We start from the raw sequence: 19965 nt of genomic DNA, 5'->3' as shown, positions 1-19965 counted from the left end.
ACTGATTATGCATGCATAACATTTTTTTTATTGGATATGCAAATGTTTCCATAATGTCTGCACATCTAAACGATGAAACATTATATAAATAAAAATATATATAAATAAATAAAAATTATATCTGAGTATAAATATTAGACTAATTTTTAAAGTAAATTATATTAATACACTTTTTTCCCCTCAATTAAAAAAAATAAACAAATGTACAAATATTTGTATATATATATATATATATATATATATATATATATATATATATATATATACATACATACACACACACACACATACACACACACACACATACACACACACACATACATATGTAGAACAATTTCATTCACTTGAGGATTGAAAGTGAGGAAATTTATGGCACCTCACCTTTGGGGATAAAGTGTCAACATTTCTAAGCAAAAAAAAATTAACTTAAAATAAAAGCAAAAAAAATGCCCAAAATTGGTCTCCTCCAATGGTATGAATAATTAAAAATCATATTCACTGCAAATCAACCCAATTTTCTTCTTTTCTCACCCTCTCTTTATACTGACAGCAAAAAGCCACACAAGGACGCGCAAATAATAATGGCACCTCGTCGTCTGCAAAAGTAAACAGTTCATTAGACCGGCTGTTAAAGGCGTAAAAATACCCACGGGCAGAGTTTAATGAGAGGCCCTGAAGTGACTCTGCGAACGCTTTCCCTCCACTTCTCTGCTCTTTATTTTTTACCCCTCACACACGGCTGGTGGCAAACCGTGAAGAGTAATTAATGATATTTAATTTACAAAGTGTGTTTCATTAAGTATTTCTCACCAGTGGGAAATGTCTGGCCAGTTGTGATTTTGACTTAATGGACTTTTGTCAAACGCAATGTGTCTGCCTCAAATTGCCATTTAACCTACTCTTTCTCTCACTAATAATCTCCTGAAAATGTTTAAGAGGAATTAGCACTTCAAGTGTGAAAAAAGAAAATAAACACTCTCCATGCACCTATGACTGGTATCAAAAATAATCACTGTGAACGACACTCATTTCCACTCCTCGATTCTCTCAGAACGAAATGAGAGTTGATATGATAAGGTTTTAAAACTCAAAATGAACTTTTTGAGTAGTATTTTCTATAACGTGCAACATCTGGTACATGGTTGCTTCAGAGTCAGTGCTAGTGGCATAAGAAGTGATGAGCTGGGGCAAAATGCTGTGGTGGTTAAAGAAAGCAAAGACCTTTTCGAGCAGGCTGCACTATCACAACAGAGTCTTAAATAATGCATCTCATCCTAGCAGGGGGCTAACACTCTCCACAAGCAAAAAGAACAGTGTGTAAGCGCACACTCACACTCACACTCACTCACACACACACACACACACACACACACACACACACACACACACACACACAGACAAATGTTTTCCTCCAGTATCTTTTATACCAAGTGCAAACATATTGAAGGATGTTGCTCAATTAAATATGTTTTTTTCTCTGTTTGATAAAATATCAGATAAAGGGACCAAACAGCAATTATTGTGGAAGGGTCTTTTTGGGCGTTCTTTTTGTCTTTGCTATCTCCGAATCCATTCAATCCATCATCAGAGAGAATGTGTGGGTATGTGAGATAGATAGCCAAAAACCTGTGTTTACGTGTAGACATGACATTTGTGTTAGTCACTTAACAAAATTACAGGAGCAGTGAAGAACAGAGGCATCAGATAGCAGCATGGGGCCTCTCATTAGCACACAGGTTAGTGGTTTGTGGCTTTAATGCGTAAAAGCATTGTGTTTCACAACCACACAAAACTGAAATTCTTACAAAGACTGAAAAGCAAAGCACACACGGGAGAGTAAATTAACCCAACAGATACACTGGGCTGTAAATATAATGAAGCGCACTCAAACGACAGCTTAAATACATTCAAACGACAGATTACACACATTATTACATAATAACTCCTTTGTAGATCTGAATTAAAAGCAGAAACTGTATGAATTGACTTACAATACATCCATGTATGTAGGTACATGTCTTTTATAAGTATTATAGGAATATACATATACACACACACACACACACACACACACACACATATATACACATACATATATATATATATATACACACACACACACACACATACATACATACATACATACATGCATACACACACACACACATTTATATTTATGTACGTACACACATACATACATATACATACATACATACACACACACACACACACATATACACGCGCACACACACATACATATAACAAACAAAACACAAATAATGAGCAATAAATAACAGATTAACAAGTCAAGCTAAATATTTAATTATATACAAATTCAGCCTATAAGGACAATTTGAACCCATTTCATATAAATTAGTTATGTAGATTTTATTTTTCTGTTAAATGTTGTTTTTATTGTTTATAAACCAAGAGCAGTCAATAAGCCTAACGACCCTGCTCCCATCATGAGAGGGCGAGTGAAACAGGCAGAAAAACGATTGCGACTGAACTACCAACAAAAGAACAAATTCGACCATCTGTGATTGAAGAAGCAGCATATACTTTTTGAAGGCCGGGGAGTCGCTGTGAATGGTTATTTCTTTAAGGCATAAGAGCCGATTAAACTCGATATTAAAATATGGAAGCATTTCTAATGAAAAATCAAAGGCCGTTTTCTCTCTCTCCCCCTTTCTCTCGGTGCCGTTCTCTCCTGCACATTAATGCTGGGCCGGGAGAGAGGCCGGTGCGGGCGCTGGCAGAGCAGACCCCAGCTAGGCAGCGGTGCAGAAATCAATAGAGAAGAGCCGGTGGGGAGGGAGCCTGCCAGAGCAGACAGGGCCAGGCCTGCTCCCATCACAGCACCTCTCCTCTGGCGTGCAGTGGGGAATAAAACGGGCCTCCCTGGGTCAGCGCCAGAGAAAAGGTGAGATTAGAGGAAATGGAGGAGGGATTTCTGAGGCACAGGATACCTGGCGAGCGAGGGACCAATCGCCCATTAGCCTGTGGCTACCTACATATGGTTCACTGAACCTTCCACAGAAAAGCACTTTTTTCTCTACGTCTCCCCCATGCCTTTCTCTCAACATCTCTCTATATTTCTCTTTTGGAAACAATAAAAAAAGAACTCACTTTTAACTCTTTCTTAGCTTTGGCAATGGCTCCTCTACTGACCTTGATTCATGTTACATTCACTGTTTGATGTCTATTCCAAGTGTTTCATCTAAGAATACATATTGCTAGTCATAGAGATATCTGCCCTTATTATTGTGTGCAAATGCCTGTGTCCGCATGTGCATATGGATACGCTAAATAGCGTATTACTGAGGCTTTCACCAGCATGGCCATTGTCTAGGGTGAATAGGCAGGTCATTAGCATACGAATGCTAAACAGCCATAGTGGCTTAACTACATCATTAATGCTATATATTCATGCATACTGCTCTACTTCCTATTGTTCAGGAGATTCAAATGAGATTTAGGCGAAGGCCTTGTGCAGAAAACTGAACTTAACTTCATCCACACTTCACAGCAGGAGTCTTTCTGAAGGTTAAAAACAAGCAAGACAGTTGCACCCTAAGGGGGTATGCAGACTTTCTCCCTGTGTAGGACATACAAGGAACTCATTTGGAAGGGATCGAATGCATGCTTTCATCACCCTCTTGTAAACTACTTCAAGAAGTGGATTTACCTGCTACTTCAAATGAATGTCTGGCACACTGAAAATCATAAAAGGCTAATAAATGCTATGAAATGTATCATAGCATTATTACGAGCTTTCTCTTTTATTAAGAGAGGTCAGAAACAACTGAAATGATGCAAATCTAACTGGGATGGGGAGGGGGAAAAAAAAAAAAAAAACGGTTGTAGGCTAATGTAATTAAATCAATAGCAACCAGCTCAGAGCCAAAAGTCAAAGGGTTTTCACTACAGAACCGACAAATGCTCTTTCTGTGAGGACAAAAATAAATAAATAAAAACAAAACGAACAAAAAAAGAAACTGAAGGCAGATTCTGAAGAATCAGACACTACACATGCTAAGTTCAGCAAGACAGAAGACAGAAAAATCCTGCACTGAGGAATGAATGACCTTGCTAGCTGGTCTTGCTGTCAATGTCTGTCTTTTTTCCCCTCTCCCTAAGGTGGCCAACCCTTTTGGTGAAAAACAAACAAATATTTGCTGTGTGTTGTAGTGTATAATTTTAATCAAGACCATGGTACATTTCCACCACAGGCTTTAAAACCAGCAGATTTCCAGCCAAAATGGTCTCAGAGACAGGCAAAAGAACTCTCTCATCCTTCTACATGCCCCTCATTAGAGACACTTAAGTCAGAGGAAAATAAATGCCCCGCGAGTGGGGAAACTTTGAAATAATTTGCAGTTTTCAACTACCCTGTAAATATATTGCACTAAAAGGGGAAAGAGTCAGTTGATGTCAAAGCAGTTGGGAATGTATAGGTTTTCTTGCTCTCGCCGGGATGTGCTTTTTAAAAATAAAAATAAAAAAAAGAGGAGCCAAAAAACTAACCAATGATTCATAATGCATTTCATAAATACTTCATGATTTTTCATAGTTAAGCCAGTGTGGCAAATCACATTTTTTTTTGTCACGTTTTTTTTGTCCCAGATGTCAATTTATCACTTTCTAGCAGTGTCACATGTCACTTCCAGTTTCTGCGGTTGGTAGCAATAGGCCAAGAGAGGAGACAGCTCCGCTCCGTCTGATTCTCCTGCCTCCTGTCTCCCTCACTCTCTCTCACACACACACACACACACAGCTCTATGTGCACACACACCCCACTGTCCTAAACAATGAAGCCTGCCCCACAGATCAGTGATCAGTGTCACAGAGAAATTCTACACAATGTAGATAAATGGAAAATTATTCATCTAGTCACATACAGTGGTTATATGTACTGTATATTTCAGTCAGTCATGATATATACAGCATCATGCAAAAACATTAGGTTGCTAAGATTACAAAAACAGTTTGTCTGCATAATATATGTTTACAACTGAGTAATTATTATTATCAATGGAGTTTAACAAATATGTATTTTGTTAAATGGCTGTGTATTATTATTATTATTATTATTATTATTATTATTATTACTACTACTACTACTACTACTACTACTATCTCTAGTAATTAACTTTCAGTTTGGTGTCTCTGATCAAATTAATACACACTTACTGTGGAACAGTGCATACTGGGAACAAAAACATAAAATGTAGCCCCTTTTTATATTTTGTTTTATTCTATTTTATTTTGTTAACTCACTACAAAGAAACTGCAATTAAATCTGCAGAAAAATTTAATACGTTAAATCATCAAACATCGTTAGAAGGAATGCAGAAACTTAAATACATTAAATGCAAGATTTCGCATTTTCATAAAGTTGTTTATAAGTTATGAGCTAGTATAAAGAACAAAGTTTGGTTCAAGATGTCTCTATGACATTCCCAGCAATTACATGTCAATAAATGACATCATCAGCACATTTAATGTAACATAATGAAGCACTCATTAACTGAAGGAGTTATTGGACGATCACTACAATCAGTACTGGGCTGCCATAAGGAGAGGTTTGCAAATGGTTAAACAAACACTGATAAACATAAAATGACTACTTATTTTATCGATGTCATTTGAATTTATTAAATATTAGTGGTATTCTGAGCCAATAAACACTTCCTGCCCAGACAACTAGCTTTACATCTCGTTTCGCCAGGGACTTTAAGCACACTTTTATACACACACACACAGATTTCAGCATAGAACAATAACTTAGCCTGCAAATCAACACAAAACATGTCCTCACAAAGATCTGACATACATCTGGAGATATATATATATATATATAGCATATGGATAGGCTCATCTTCAGTGTAAGATGTATATATTTGATAATGCTGTAACATTGTATTTTAAAAGGATGCTGGCTCGCTGGCTCAGAGGAAGCTACTCCTTCTTATTAAAGTACAGCATCTCCTCATTTCCAGCCATGGAGGTTTGATTTTCTCCTCCGAGTGACACAGTCCTTCACCTCATCATCCTCCCATCACTGCGATTACACCATGCGCCACAGAGCTGATCTCGCAAAGCCACACAATCCCATCTCTGGTTATCAAAACACAGCTTTGCTCCACCAATCCACAAGATCCTCAGGCTAAAACAACTCCCAATAAAAGACACATTCAAAAGATTGAGTTATTCTTCTCTTAAAACGCTTCACTCTCCGCAAAAAAACCATCAATTCCAGGGATTTCCATAATAAATGCGCAAGGTTTGTAATCGGAGAGTGTTACTGGACTTTAGCAGGATAGACAGCTTGTTAAACTCCAGAGGACAATTAGACTTAAATCTGTGTTGCCTCCTTAACGGTGTAAACAGTGCCAGAACAATCCTTGTTTTTCAGGATCCATGTTTGGTTCTAATCTAAGACGATTAAACGAGTCCAACATCCAGCTCATATATGTATGTCGTGCCTCTGCTTTGTAGAAGTTGCTGTAATAGATGACTTGAGCTGCATAACAAGGAATCTTAGAGACAAGTTTTGGGTTTTGATTTTCGAAGCCTCAAAAGCCTCAGTTCGCAAAAACATGCTGAGCATATGACTAAATATAGTGCTCTAAAAATTGCTGCAAGTCTTAAAATCAGAAGCACGTTATCATCAGTAACAATGATTAAAAGTGAACAACTTTTTATAAGAAGCAAAAACTTCCGTCAGAACTTGGGATTTCATCAAGTTAATTACAAAACCTATGTTCAGCTGCTTTTTCAATAAGCCCCAAGAGGAACTGGAACTGGAACTTTTAGAAAGTTCTAGTGAATCCTCTTCAGTCACTGAGCACCATTACCAAAACATTAGAAAATTAGGCTCTGTGAATAACAATGAGATTACTTTGTCCATAACAGAATAAAGGAAACTCATGAAGCACTCATAAAAAGTATCCTATTATAAAGGATTATTTGAGGATCATAAAACACAGTTTTTAAGATTTAAGGTGCAAAATGGTGAACTGGTGATGGTAGTTACCATTCAAATGTTTGGATTTACTGTTTTAAATAATAAACAAATAACTTTATAGGTGTCAACTAACTTGTCAGAATCTGTGAACAGTGAAGAAATACTACATGGGTCTAAAATGATGAGCAAAGCTATAGATGTTCCTCATCACTATAGCTTTGAATGCCTTGTATCTGAAATGCGATGATATCTATCAGGTTACTCATAAAAATAAATGAATAAATAAATAAAATCAATATAAAAAAGGTGTTCCCAAAAAACATAATATTAAGATATCTTAAAATATCTACAAATATCTTCTGGTGTCTAGCTTATAGTATTTCAATCTTCGTTGTATCCTCATAGTGAGTACTCACTGAATGAAATAACAGCATTTGTTATGCATTAGTGAATTATTGGTATGACAAGTGATTCCAATGTTTTGAAATGTAGTGTATATTTAGATTTTTTTTAAAATCACTTCATGTGGACAATAATTTGACATTACACCCAATGACACCACTACTAAACTTGGCATTGTACTGTTATAGAATACAGTCATCTGAGATGGCTTCTCTTTGTAGTTGTATATTGAATGTAAAATGAATACCTTTATTTTGATAAACTTAATACAAAAATCAAAATATCACAGGTATAAATCCCCACAAACAGTCATTTTGTGTACAAAAATGAAGCATTGCATCAAGTAAGAGCCATCAATTTCCTTTTGAGAGTGAAAACTGCAAGGATTTCTGGCTCTTCACATTGAAATAGCAACACATTTTTAAAGAATCTATTTTGTCCCAAAAAATATAAATATATATTGCAAGTATCAACATTACCAATACAATTTTACTAAAGAATACCATAATTGGTTTGACAAGGGCATGCAAAATAACCTTCTTTTTTTCCATTCAGCCTTACGAATATTGGTCTAGACTAACATCCCCATATTTTCACTAGAAGGTCATTTGTAATTGGGCAACACTAACACTATACAGATGCAGAGAAAAATGAATTTTTAATTTTGCCAGCTCGACATAACGTGAATATACTGTGTACAATGTTTCAAGGATGACTGATTCAATAAACGTTTTTGGAAAGGCATCAATAATCTCCCATGGTAAAAACTGAAAGGCTGCAAGACTGGAGGCACTTTTTGGTTAAAAGGGGGTTGGAAGCACATGGCTATGCACCCCATAATCCATAAGAGCATATAGATCTTCTGACAAAATCTGGTGGCTGAGCACAGTTATCTGTCTTGTGTACGTCACTGTAATTACCAGCATGTTACTCATTCTAAATAAAGAGCAAGAAAATGCATGTTACTCTTTACACATTGTACTATGAGTTTACATGACAGACTGATTAATTAACAGGATCGCGTCTGACCAGGTTTCATTACCATCTATCTGTCATATGCAATGTAACAGTTAGTACTTCAACAGCATTTGTTTGTAAATACTACCTAATTAAAACAGCGTAACTACTCATTATATCTCAACCTTCTTAACCCCTGGCAGAGTAATACCAAAAGGTTATGTCACAGAGAAGTAGATCATTTCAAACTCTTTCACGTGTGTGCCAGAGACAACACCTGAGAATGCTGGGGGGGGGCTTAAATGTTTAGAGGTCTTTTAAAGAGCAGGGGCTTGAGAACACAATGAGAACCACTGAGCATGAACATTTACCTGTTCACCAACAGCTCTGTCTGTAAGCTTTGTTTCTCCCTTCAAGCAAGCGCACACACACACACACACACACACACACACACACACACACCCTGGATATGTGGGCAATTTTTTGCTCTAATTTTACCTCTCAAAGTGAGGAGGTCAAAGACAATGAGTGTTATTCTGATAGAGTGGCAGGTCTAGCTGTATCCAGGAGAGACTCTTCTGATCAGAAAATGCCTATAAGTATCAACACTCACGCACAACTTTGAGAGATGCATGGAGCAATGTCGCCATCTTCTGGTGATCCGGAAATAAAAAAACACCACAAGGCCCCACCATGGACAATGCCATGTACATGAACATAATACAGTGAAAATTTATAGAGCTGATTTTAATCAAATCGATTAGATGTGGAAGACCATCCATTTCATGCTAATGCTGAAGGTATGGTGCAGCTTCTTCCAATGAGAAGGTCACTCTAGAAGAGAAATGCTTTTAGATACATACTTATGACCTACATTTACAGATGTCCTTCCACAAAATATCTGCTTTAAGCCTATGAAGTGTTTATTTACTGATATTTGCCATCCTTGAAAGTTGATCATCTAATAAATTACTAAATTACTGTTAATAATTTTATGTTTAACCTCAGAATCTACTCGAACACCCTCGTCACACTGGCAGGCTGGTACGTGTGAATGACACTGTGGCCACACAAGGGATCTCAGAGGTGGAGAAACTTTGTCAGTTCCTTTGAAGATATGTCGTGTGTTTACCCAATTGGCTTCATTAAATTATGCCTCTATTACGGTGCTCTTCTGCCAGATCAAAGGCATGGCTAAGAGGCATGTCATTCTGGTCCCTGAACCCAATGACATGTAGTGTGGCCAATCAAAGACAAATCAGCTTTGGGTTTTTTTTTTCCCTGTGTGTTTTTGTCTCACCAAAACTCTCTTCTTCCTGTTAATATATGGCCTCCACAGGGGCTCCTGGCTTTCAGACCCTCTGCCCCCATTATCAAAATGAAGCCATCATGAAGCAAACATACCTTCGGGATGTCCTTCTGATACATGTCTCTCTTTTCTCCCCAGAAAAATGGCAGAGTTGTTGGGTCAGCCAGTCCCCGTCTGCTGCTGAACAGGAGGCCGAATCTGGCGAGTGCGATGGCAGGAAGACTTCAAACTGCGGGTGAACGACTGGATGTGAGCGGGGGGTAAAGGGGGAGAAGCTCCAGGGAGGCCAGAAGAGGGGAAGGCCAGGACAGGGCCTTGATTTCCCGTGGAAGCACAACAAAGACTCCTCTTTTTTTCGGGGGGAAAAAAAAAAGAAGTGATGGCCTTTTTCATGACACCTCTTAGAAGTGTGCGCGCGTGCTCACACTGCGTGGCAGAGAGGATAAGCCATCCACGCTAAAGCATTTGGCACTTCTGAGAACCCAGCTGAATCTCTCAGCTTTAGGACAAGTTGGTAGGCCTTGCTACCAACAGAAGCTTCAGGGGGATCTGTCTTTCAAAAATGTACAGAAACTTAAACTCTGAAGGAACAAAAGCTGACTTAAATCAGGCCAATTATTATGTCATTCTAAAACCTGAAACAGAGCACGACGTCTGACAAACTGCTGCTGTCACGTATCAGGAAAAAAGAGCTAAATAAACTATTGTACACCAAAATGAATCACTTTAAAGGAGAGATTTCAGACATCAGACAGACATCACAATCTGTTTCATATGTATACACAGTCTGGATTACAACCCCAATTCCAATGAAGTTGGGACGTTGGGTAAAAAATAGAATACGATGATTTGCAAATCCTTTTCAACCTATATTCAATTGAATACACTACAAAGGCAAGATATTTAATGTTCAAACAGATAAACTTTATTGTTTTTTGCAAATATTCACTCATGAATTTGATGCCTTTCTTTTGAATTTGATGCCTGCAACACGTTCCAAAGTTGGGACAGGGGCGTGTTTACCACTGTGTTACATCACCTTTCCTTTTAACAACACTCAATAAGCGTTTGGGAACTGAGGACACTAATTGTTGAAGCTTTGTAGGTGGAATTCTTTCCCATTCTTGATTGATATACAACTTCAGTTGCTCAACAGTCCGGGGTCTCCGTTGTCGTATTTTGCGCTTCACAATGAGCCACATATTTTCAATGGGAGACAGGTCTGGACTTCAGGCAGGCCAGTCTAGTACCCACACTCTTTTACTATGAAGCCACGCTGTTGTAACACGTGCAGAATGTGGCTTGGCATTGTCCTGCTGAAATAAGCAGGGACGTCCCTGAAAAAGACGTTGCTTGGATGGCAGCATATGTTGCTCCAAAACCTGTATGTATCTTTCAGCATTAATGGTGCCTTCACAGATGAGCAAGTTACCCATGCCATGGGCACTAACACACCCCTATACCATCAGAGATGCTGGCTTTTGTACATTGTGCTGATAAAAATCTGGACAGTCCTTTTCCTCTTTGGCCCAGAGGACACGACGTCCATGATTACCAAAAACAATTTGAAACGTGGACTCGTCAGACCACAGGACACTTTCCCACTTTGCGTCAGTCCATCTCAGATGAGGTCGGCCCAGAGAAGCCGGCAGCGTTTCTGGGTGTTGTTGATATATGGCTTTCACTTTGCATAGCAGAGTTTTAACTTGCACTTGTAGATGGAGCGACAAGCTGTGTTCACTGACAGTGGTTTTCTGAAGTGTTCCTGAGCCCATGTGGTAATATCCGTTAAAGAATGATGTCAGTTTTTAATGCAGTGCTGCCTGAGGGATCGAAGGGCACTGGCATTCAATGTTGGTTTTCTGCTTTGCCGTTTATTTGCAAAGATTACTCCAGATTCTCTGAATCTTGTGATGATATTATGGACTGTAGATGATGAAATCCCTAAATTCCTTGCAATTGCATGTTGAGAAACGTTGTTCTTAAACTGTTGGACTATTTGCTCATGCAGTTGTTCACAAAGTGGTGAACCTCGCCCCATCCTTGCTTGTGAATGACTGAGCCTTTCAGGGATGCTCCCTTTATACCCAATCATGACACCTGTTTCCAACTAACCTGTTCACCTGTGGAATGTTCCATACAGGTGTTTTTTGAGCATTCCTCAACTTTCCCAGTCTTTTGGTGCCCCTGTCCCAACTTCTTTTGAACGTGTTGCAGGCATCAAATTCAATATAGTTTATCATTTGAACATTAAATATCTTGTCTTTGTAGTGTATTCAATTGAATAGAGGTTGAAAAGGATTTGCAATTCATCATATTCTGTTTTTATTTATGTTCTACACAATGTCCCAACTTCACTGCAATTGGCGTTGTATGTGTATACTGTGTTATTCAAAAGATCCTTGGTCAAATGACAAGTTTTGTTAATATTCTAAGTGATATTAAGTTAACACATCCTCTACAATGAGGGAACAATGTTAATTTTCTGCAAATTTCAGCGCATATATATATATATATATATATATATATATATATATATATATATATATATACACACACACACACACACACACACACACACACACACACACATATGGTATCCAAAGTATTCTCTTTAAGCTACAAACGAAGATCAAGCAGATATATTTACATTTAAGTTAAAAGGGCACATCACATATCTGCATTACATTGCAAATAGTTTAAAGTTTAAAAGGAAGACAATAATCAACATAACTTAGCTTGCAGGGAGGGAAAGAAAAAAAATGAATGCTGAAGGAATGCAAAAGATGAATGTGGTGCAAAACCCCTGCACAGCAGGTGTTAATTGCATGATAATTAACCAGGCAACAGTCAAGCAGGAGAAGCTAAAGATTAATCATCAGCCAATTAAATGCCCATGGTGAGGAATGCGAGGCCTCTCTGAGAAGAGAGATCTCCACTGTGATCTAAGCCATCAGCCTCAGCGGCGCTGCATCAGATCATTGGCAAAAGATCCTTTTCTTAAATCTTCTCATTTATTTCACGCCTTTTGGAATCTTTGTTGACGATGCTGCCATCTGGTAATTGATATCAAGCGCACCTTGAATTAGATACAGGTGCTGAGTTTGAAAGCGGGATTTAGATGAAGAAGGAAAAGTGGTTCGTGCTGAGACTTAATGTGGGATTTTGAATTTCAGAGAGGAGATTAATTTCTCACATTTCCACAGATGGTACAATGGTCTTTAAAACAAAAACAAAAAACAAAAACACACAATATGGCATTCAAAGGCATTAAAAGTAATGGCATTAAAGAGAATTTAAAGCAATAGGTTTTATGGTTTTACATTTTGCAGCAAGAACTGCAGACAAGGTCTTGCACCAAGCACGCTGGACAAGAGTGCTTCTCTTTTGCAGCACACAAACTGCTGCACTTTAATAAGGCTCAGAGAAACAGGCTGAGCACCTCAAAGAAAAAAAGATATAGGTCTGAACATGACCAACAGTAAATAACCACGAAGCAACACAGTGATGTAAAACAAGCAAAAAAGCAGCTTCAGAGGGCAAGCCCTTCATTAAGGTTTGATGTGTGTAGGGTGGGTTTTAGATGGGCAGGTAAGATTTATGAATAACTAAACAAGGACATCGAGAAGGAGCATAGGCCCAGGCTCCTCGGGACCAGCAAAGCTTTATAAACAAACTCAGAATTAACCTCAGTGGACATGCTACTGACCTTCAAAGATTTTATGTGTTTTTGGAAAGTGAGGAATATATATATATATATATATATATATATATATATATATATATATATATATATATATATATATATATATATATATAAATATATATATATTTTTTTTTTTTTTTTTTTTTTTTTAGAGAGGGGGGTTATGTGTCTGAGTGTTTGTGTAACCAAAGTGAAGCCTGTATGTAGTGTAGGAGTGAGTTCTACTCACAAAGTCCTTTTCCAGCTTTTCCATCTCCTGTTTGTAGCTTTTCAAGCGGCTGTTGTACATTCCTCTGCTCTGGACAGGAATCTCTCGAACCTCCAGGTCCATCTGCTCCAACTAGGCACATTAATCAGATTTGTTTCTTTTAACTGGTCAATCAACCACCTACTTCATTTACTGGTGTCTTATTTAGTCTTCCTCCAGCTTTGCTTTCTGTGTGCACTTTCTAATTTGACATGGATGCAGATCATAGCTGTCTGTGAGTAGTGCCACCACAGGCCTTAATGAAGCAGCATCTTCTAAATTTCTCCATGAAACTACCTTTTAAATACTGTCATTGAACCATTTCACTTTTCTTCACAAACAAGCCCTACTGGCAGATAATGAAGAGTCCACTGAAGATGTTATGCGAAAAGACAAGATAAGAATTTCTGGAAGACACTTGCAATCCTACCAGTAAATTCTTCCTGAAACATGCAAAGTTTATCAGTTCATTATTTCTGATTGTTGGAGAAAGTTCTCCAAGCAGTAGAAAGCTGAGTCCTACTGCAGATGTGGTGACATTAGGAGGTGCTGCTTCATTAAAGCCTCTGGTGTGGCTTCTCACTGACAGCTGCGACATGCGTCCATGTCACATGAGAAAGCAAAACACACAAAAGGCCCAGCTGATTTACAATGTCCAATCAACATGACATGACGGAACAAGCACAGGAGCAATTTACATGTACTCCACATCCTTGCTTTCGGCACCTGACACGGCGCCTTCCTCCAGCAGTGGCGTGAAATGTGTCATACGGTGTCAGTTAAAAGCGCATTATGAGGATATGATCACACTGTTAGCACAGAGCAGCCTTCAGCCACATGAAGAGTGTCTCGTGTCACCACCGACATTACAGGTGTTGTTTATGCAGGGGGGATTTTTTTTTCCAAATTCATTATTTAGAAAATGTGGAGAGTGGAAATTACTGATCAAAGACCTACCAACTCTCTGACTTCTTCAAGCTGTTTGTCGACATTTAGAACCAGCTGCGTCTTCTCCTCTGAAAGAGAAGAAGCAGAAAACATATTGATCAGTTGATGGAAGAGCTGCGCTTTATGACAAGAGCCCTACTCCCCCGCACCAAAGGGGAAAAAAATAAATAAATAAACGCACACACAAGCCTGCATTTGAAGATATATTTACGCATTCACATCGCAGAGAGATCCGCATTTGATGTCTCCTATTTCTCCACGTGTAAACGTCTTTGTTAGTTTGTGGAGGTGCACAGAGACAGCTCATGCCAACTCAAAGAGGAGGGAGATGTCAGTTCCACCAAACTCTACTTGTGTGCCACCCACTCACAATGAGTAAAATGAGGTTGTTCTGGTTTTCACCCACTGCCTCTGGTGAGATTCAGGCCAAAGATGTTCAAGTACAACAAATGTGACATCCACAGATATAATATTTACATTAAGACCTCGATATTCATCAAACTTCAAATCCATAACCGTACACAGTAATTTGTTTTTCGGTGCATGCAGAAGCCTAAATGAAAGTAAACAAACATGAACTTAATGTTAAAGTTATGCACAATGATTTCAGCAACTTATTGCAGAACATTTAGGCGATGCCAGGCTACCATTCTAAGATGTCAACAGTTTATTCATTTCATTGCATACATTTCTGTAATACTAATCCATGCTCTCTAGTCCTAATATCTGAATTTTAAACATTTATGCATCAACATTGGCAGACACACACACACACACACACACACACACACACACACACACAATCTAAGCTGCTTACCCTCCTGCGCTGCGAGGGTGCTGGAGCCTGTGCCAGTGCTCCCTGAGTGTAAGGCAGGAAACACACTGGACAGGCATTGGCCTAACAAGAGTGCAAGACCTTGTTGACCACCAAAACTGTCACTATCAAATAAACATACTTGTTGCAGACCTGTCCATCCTTCCACTATGAGAAAACAACTGTGTGTCTGAAAGAATGTATAGCTGTCAAGAAGCTGTTCACGAGAAAAAGATAAGACTAGAAAAAATAGACTAAAAAGAAGAAAATTGCAAATCAAACAAAGACACTGCTGATGTTCTTAGAACGATGGACTGACCACCTCAGAACCCAGACCTCAAAATCACTGAAAGTGTTTAGGAATACTTGGATTGCGACAAGAGAAGATTCAGCGTCTGATGACTTCTAAGATTGAACTGTGGAGGTGTGGAAAAATATCTTTGCAAATTTCTTTGAAAAACCGAAAAAAAAAAAACCCAAAAGAATGGAAGTTGTTATAAACGCAAAACAGTGGATAAACTATATACTGGAAAAAAAGCTGTATTTATGACGCTTTTGTGTAGTTAAATATACAGTACTAAGCAAAAACTTAAGACTGAGAAAATGATCTGGGCAGCAAGCATTTATTGGCATGGAAAAAATAAAACTTTAACAAATACAAATAATATTAATATAATAATTAGTCATTTTATGTATGTCAATATGTTTATTTAACCATTTACAAACCTCTCCTCATGGCAGCCCAGTATTAACTGTGGTCATCACCCAATACCTGGTTTGCTTAATCAGTACTTTATATTTAATCAAGTGTGTGGGTGATGAAATTCAACAATGTATGTAATGGCTGGTGGCATTTCAAAGAAATGTGGAATAAAATATTGTTCTTCAAACAAGCTCGCAAGGTTTTTACTCTTCTTATGTTTATTTGTATTTATTCTAATGATATGCAGATTATTTACTGGCAAAAACACTTATTGCCAAGAGTAATGGTTTTAAATAATGTGTAAGAATTTGAAGCGAATTTAGGTTTCGATTTCTGCACAGTACTGTATCAGTTCTGCTTTTTTCTGAATGCCTTGGCCGAAATGTCCACTTTTACTCAAAATTAAATAAATGTAGGATGGTCTTTTGCACAGTACTGTACTATCTATATATTGGCTCACAACTACCACCTCAGTGCATCTGTAATAATAAAATATATAAAAATAATAGAGAAGACCACAATATGTTGAATCAAAGTTGGGTTTGTTACTACACTTTCCTTCTTTTGGATATCAGTAAATCCTTCCCCAACCTGTGTATAACCTCATTTCTAGAATAAATGTGACCCTAACCACAAAACTACGACTACTATCAGCAATGATGACAACAACAACAATGATAATACTTCTACTAATAATGATAATAATGATGATAATAATAATAATAATAATAATAATAATAGCAATAATAGCAGAAGAGTACTAATCAATACAGGAACATACATCTATACCTCCCACTGCCACAAAACACAAAGCACAAAGAAACCATTAACCAGTATCAAAGCAAAGTCTGTCACTACACATGAAGCAAAAAACAAACCCTTCTTTTGCTGGACATCAGTTCATTTTTTAAACCTGGGTATAACCTCACAGCCAACACAGTAAACAGCCAGAGGCAATTCTTTGTAAGGTAAGCAAACAAAGGCTGTTCTATATAGGGCCAACATAGGGCAGGCTGAAATATGCATGGCTCTATTGCATGTGTGCTGGGTGATAGCAACAAGCCAGGAGATCCACGGACAGACCACTGTAAGGCGTAAAGTTGGATTTGTCTCACCAAGATATATATCGCTGCATCTCTTCTCAATTTTTCATGGCATATGATTGACAGACATTATTGTTCTGGGGTTACCGTTAAATAAAAAAATGCACATCTAAGTTTAATGGAACAAGAGCTCACATTCGCCTCCAATTCTTATTTAAAGCTCTGAGCTTGTGCTACACACAAAAACAAAACCACACTATTGATTCTTATGTGAATGAATGAAGCTGCCTCGAACACAACTGGCCAAGGACATTTAATCTGTCCAGTCTCTTCCTTTATCAGTGTCTGTACATAAATGTGACATTGTGCACAGCAATAACAGCAACAAAAGAAGACCTTTGCTGATTCTATTGTTACCAGACCATACTGAGGCATGCAAACAAATACAAGCACCTAGAGGGGAACAGAGAAAAACTAGTTCTTTATGCGTACAATGGAGATTTAAATTCTTAGAGCAGAAGTCTTCTGGCAAAGCTGAAGAGGCCTGGCCATTGCTGATGAGCATTCTCGGCTTAAGGCTTTGTTCATACTCACTGGGCTTATTTACACATTTACCAGCTGGTGGTGGGCCGCGCTGAGTGCAAGCTGCCTTTTCTGCCAAGCTCTGAAGGAGCAATTCAAGCTTTAACAATTTAACATGTTGCATATTCTTATTCTCTTGAATGCGCAGGAGAAATAATGAGAAACGAGGTAGAATACAAGCAAATGAAGGGTGCACTGAGATGGAGCATCTCATAGCAATATTCTATAGTGAGCCATGCAAATCAGACATAAATAATCAGAATCTGTTTTCTTGTGGTTAACAGGCAAGACTCTCAAGTAGCCTTAATGATTAACTCACCCATCTGTTATGACCATGTACAACAATAACAAATAAGCAACACCATCTGAATATCAAACATCAAATTCGAATTAGATCTAATTTAATGTAAGATACACATACTGAACGAGGGGATTATCAATAGGGGTGTACAAATATTTTCCCTGTGCATATCTGTTGATGCTCACAATTCAAACTAGAATCTCTTGGATTATCATTACAGAAAAATGTTTTAAAATGCAGTAAAATGAATCAATGACTGACATTTCAGCACAGACAGAACCAAACCCCAACCACATTTATTAAAATTAAACTTTTAGTTTATGTATATTTTTGTATATTCAGAACTGTTCTTTCAAAAAAAGATAACTTTAATATGATATACTGTGATATTCAACACACAACATTTTGTCATGGACAATCTGAAATACCCTAATTGCAATTTAGTTAAACATGTTGCAGTTTCACCAGAGGCTTTTAGATACACACAGTAGCACTGTTTTCATAATCTTTCAATACACTGTCATATTGCAATTTCACGCTTTGATGCCCATTAGAGGAGAATCTCACTGATCTTTCAAAATCTCTGTATAACTGGATGGAAAGATGTAAACAAAGTCATCCAGACTGGTGTGATGCAAAACGCTCAGTTTTGCATTCAGAATCACAACTGTTCACAGTGGTGGTGACAGGAACCAGACATCTGAAGAGTTTAATGCCTCTGAAAGCTCCTCACAAAAAGTTATTCTATGAAATGGTTATGAATACGCCATCTGATTCCTGAGTCACTGCTTTAGAACAGCTTGGCGCAAATTATGTACTAAATTATAGAGAAATTTTTTAATAAAATGCTGTAATTCTCTTTTCAGAGAGAAGACTGTTATGCAGTTATACCGTAAGCCATCAGTGAACATTTTTTTCAAAAGACAAAAATCCCCAAAATGGATAGCCACCAACATATCGCTATTAAAAACAGCATTCACAACACTGCATGTATGTACTTCTAATATCTTATACACATATTATTAAAAATTATGACAAAAGGTTTGGTAATTGTTATAAAATTTTAATATCAACAAATGCCTTTTGCAAATAATCTAAGCACACAGCAAATGACATATACTGTACTATACAGACCTGCACTGTCAGCTACTGGGTATCTGATATTTTTTCAAGGGAATGAAAAAATAAAACCAAACTACTTGAAAACAGGGACGTCATTGTGTTATGACCAACCTATATCACTAAAATATCACTTCAACTGAAAAGCAGTATCATGGTGAACTGGTATATATAATATCGCTCAGCGTTAATTGCACCGTGTAAAAATAAAATGAAATTCAGCTGAATGTTTCTATGTTGAAATGTAAGTACGTAGCTACAGTTGGTAACAGAAAACTCAATTAATATTAAATGCTACACATAAATACTTTAAGCTGAGAGGTTACTTTTTTTTTCTCCCCCCAACAGGTCCCACACTTTGGCACAAATAAGTTCAATTTATTCATCAATTATTGAATCGACTGGTTAATCATGAAAACCTATCACCGGTTTAGTACTGCCATAATAATACATTAATAAATTATTAAATACATTTAGTAATACATTACTAAATAAATATCACTTCTTACTACTCTAATAAATCAAAGGAAATTTAGTTGTGTGTGAAGCAAGTGTACACGCCAGTCCCTCATATTCAGGATTAATCAGGCGTGCATTATGTGCTGACCATCTGATAGCACAATGAATTAATTAGGTCAGTTCCAGATCAGTGGACATGTTTGTTGTTGTGCACAACATGCTTTACTTAACCCTTTGCTAACCATGAGGTGTGCATTTGTGCACATGCACTCAGCTAATTTAATATGTGAGCGCTATGACATCAGAGGTTCACTCAGCTACATAAACCATCTATAAACACACAAGCATATCTAGACTAAAGATGTTTCTGCTGTTATTCTGTGACGGCATAACACAATGTATTTT

The 19965-nt window shown here is 37.6% G+C and overlaps 1 protein-coding gene across 4 annotated transcripts in view; it reads right to left on the bottom strand.

Annotated features, from left to right (window-relative positions):
* vti1a (vesicle transport through interaction with t-SNAREs 1A) overlaps positions 1–19965 on the bottom strand; it is a 160590-nt gene that overhangs the window by 137595 nt on the left and 3030 nt on the right. For all 4 annotated transcript variants that reach the window (XM_017696042.2, XM_017696040.2, XM_037544009.1 and 1 more), the window contains exons 2-3: positions 14549–14607; positions 13574–13684 (exon numbers count right to left, since the gene is read on the bottom strand). In XM_017696042.2, coding sequence (XP_017551531.1) covers positions 13574–13684; positions 14549–14607 — 170 coding nt within the window. The remainder of the gene's footprint in view (positions 1–13573; positions 13685–14548; positions 14608–19965) is intronic.

This window comes from Pygocentrus nattereri, chromosome 13, assembly GCF_015220715.1.
Source record: "Pygocentrus nattereri isolate fPygNat1 chromosome 13, fPygNat1.pri, whole genome shotgun sequence".
Taxonomy (NCBI): domain Eukaryota; kingdom Metazoa; phylum Chordata; class Actinopteri; order Characiformes; family Serrasalmidae; genus Pygocentrus; species Pygocentrus nattereri.
This window is presented reverse-complemented; position numbering and strand designations above follow the sequence as displayed.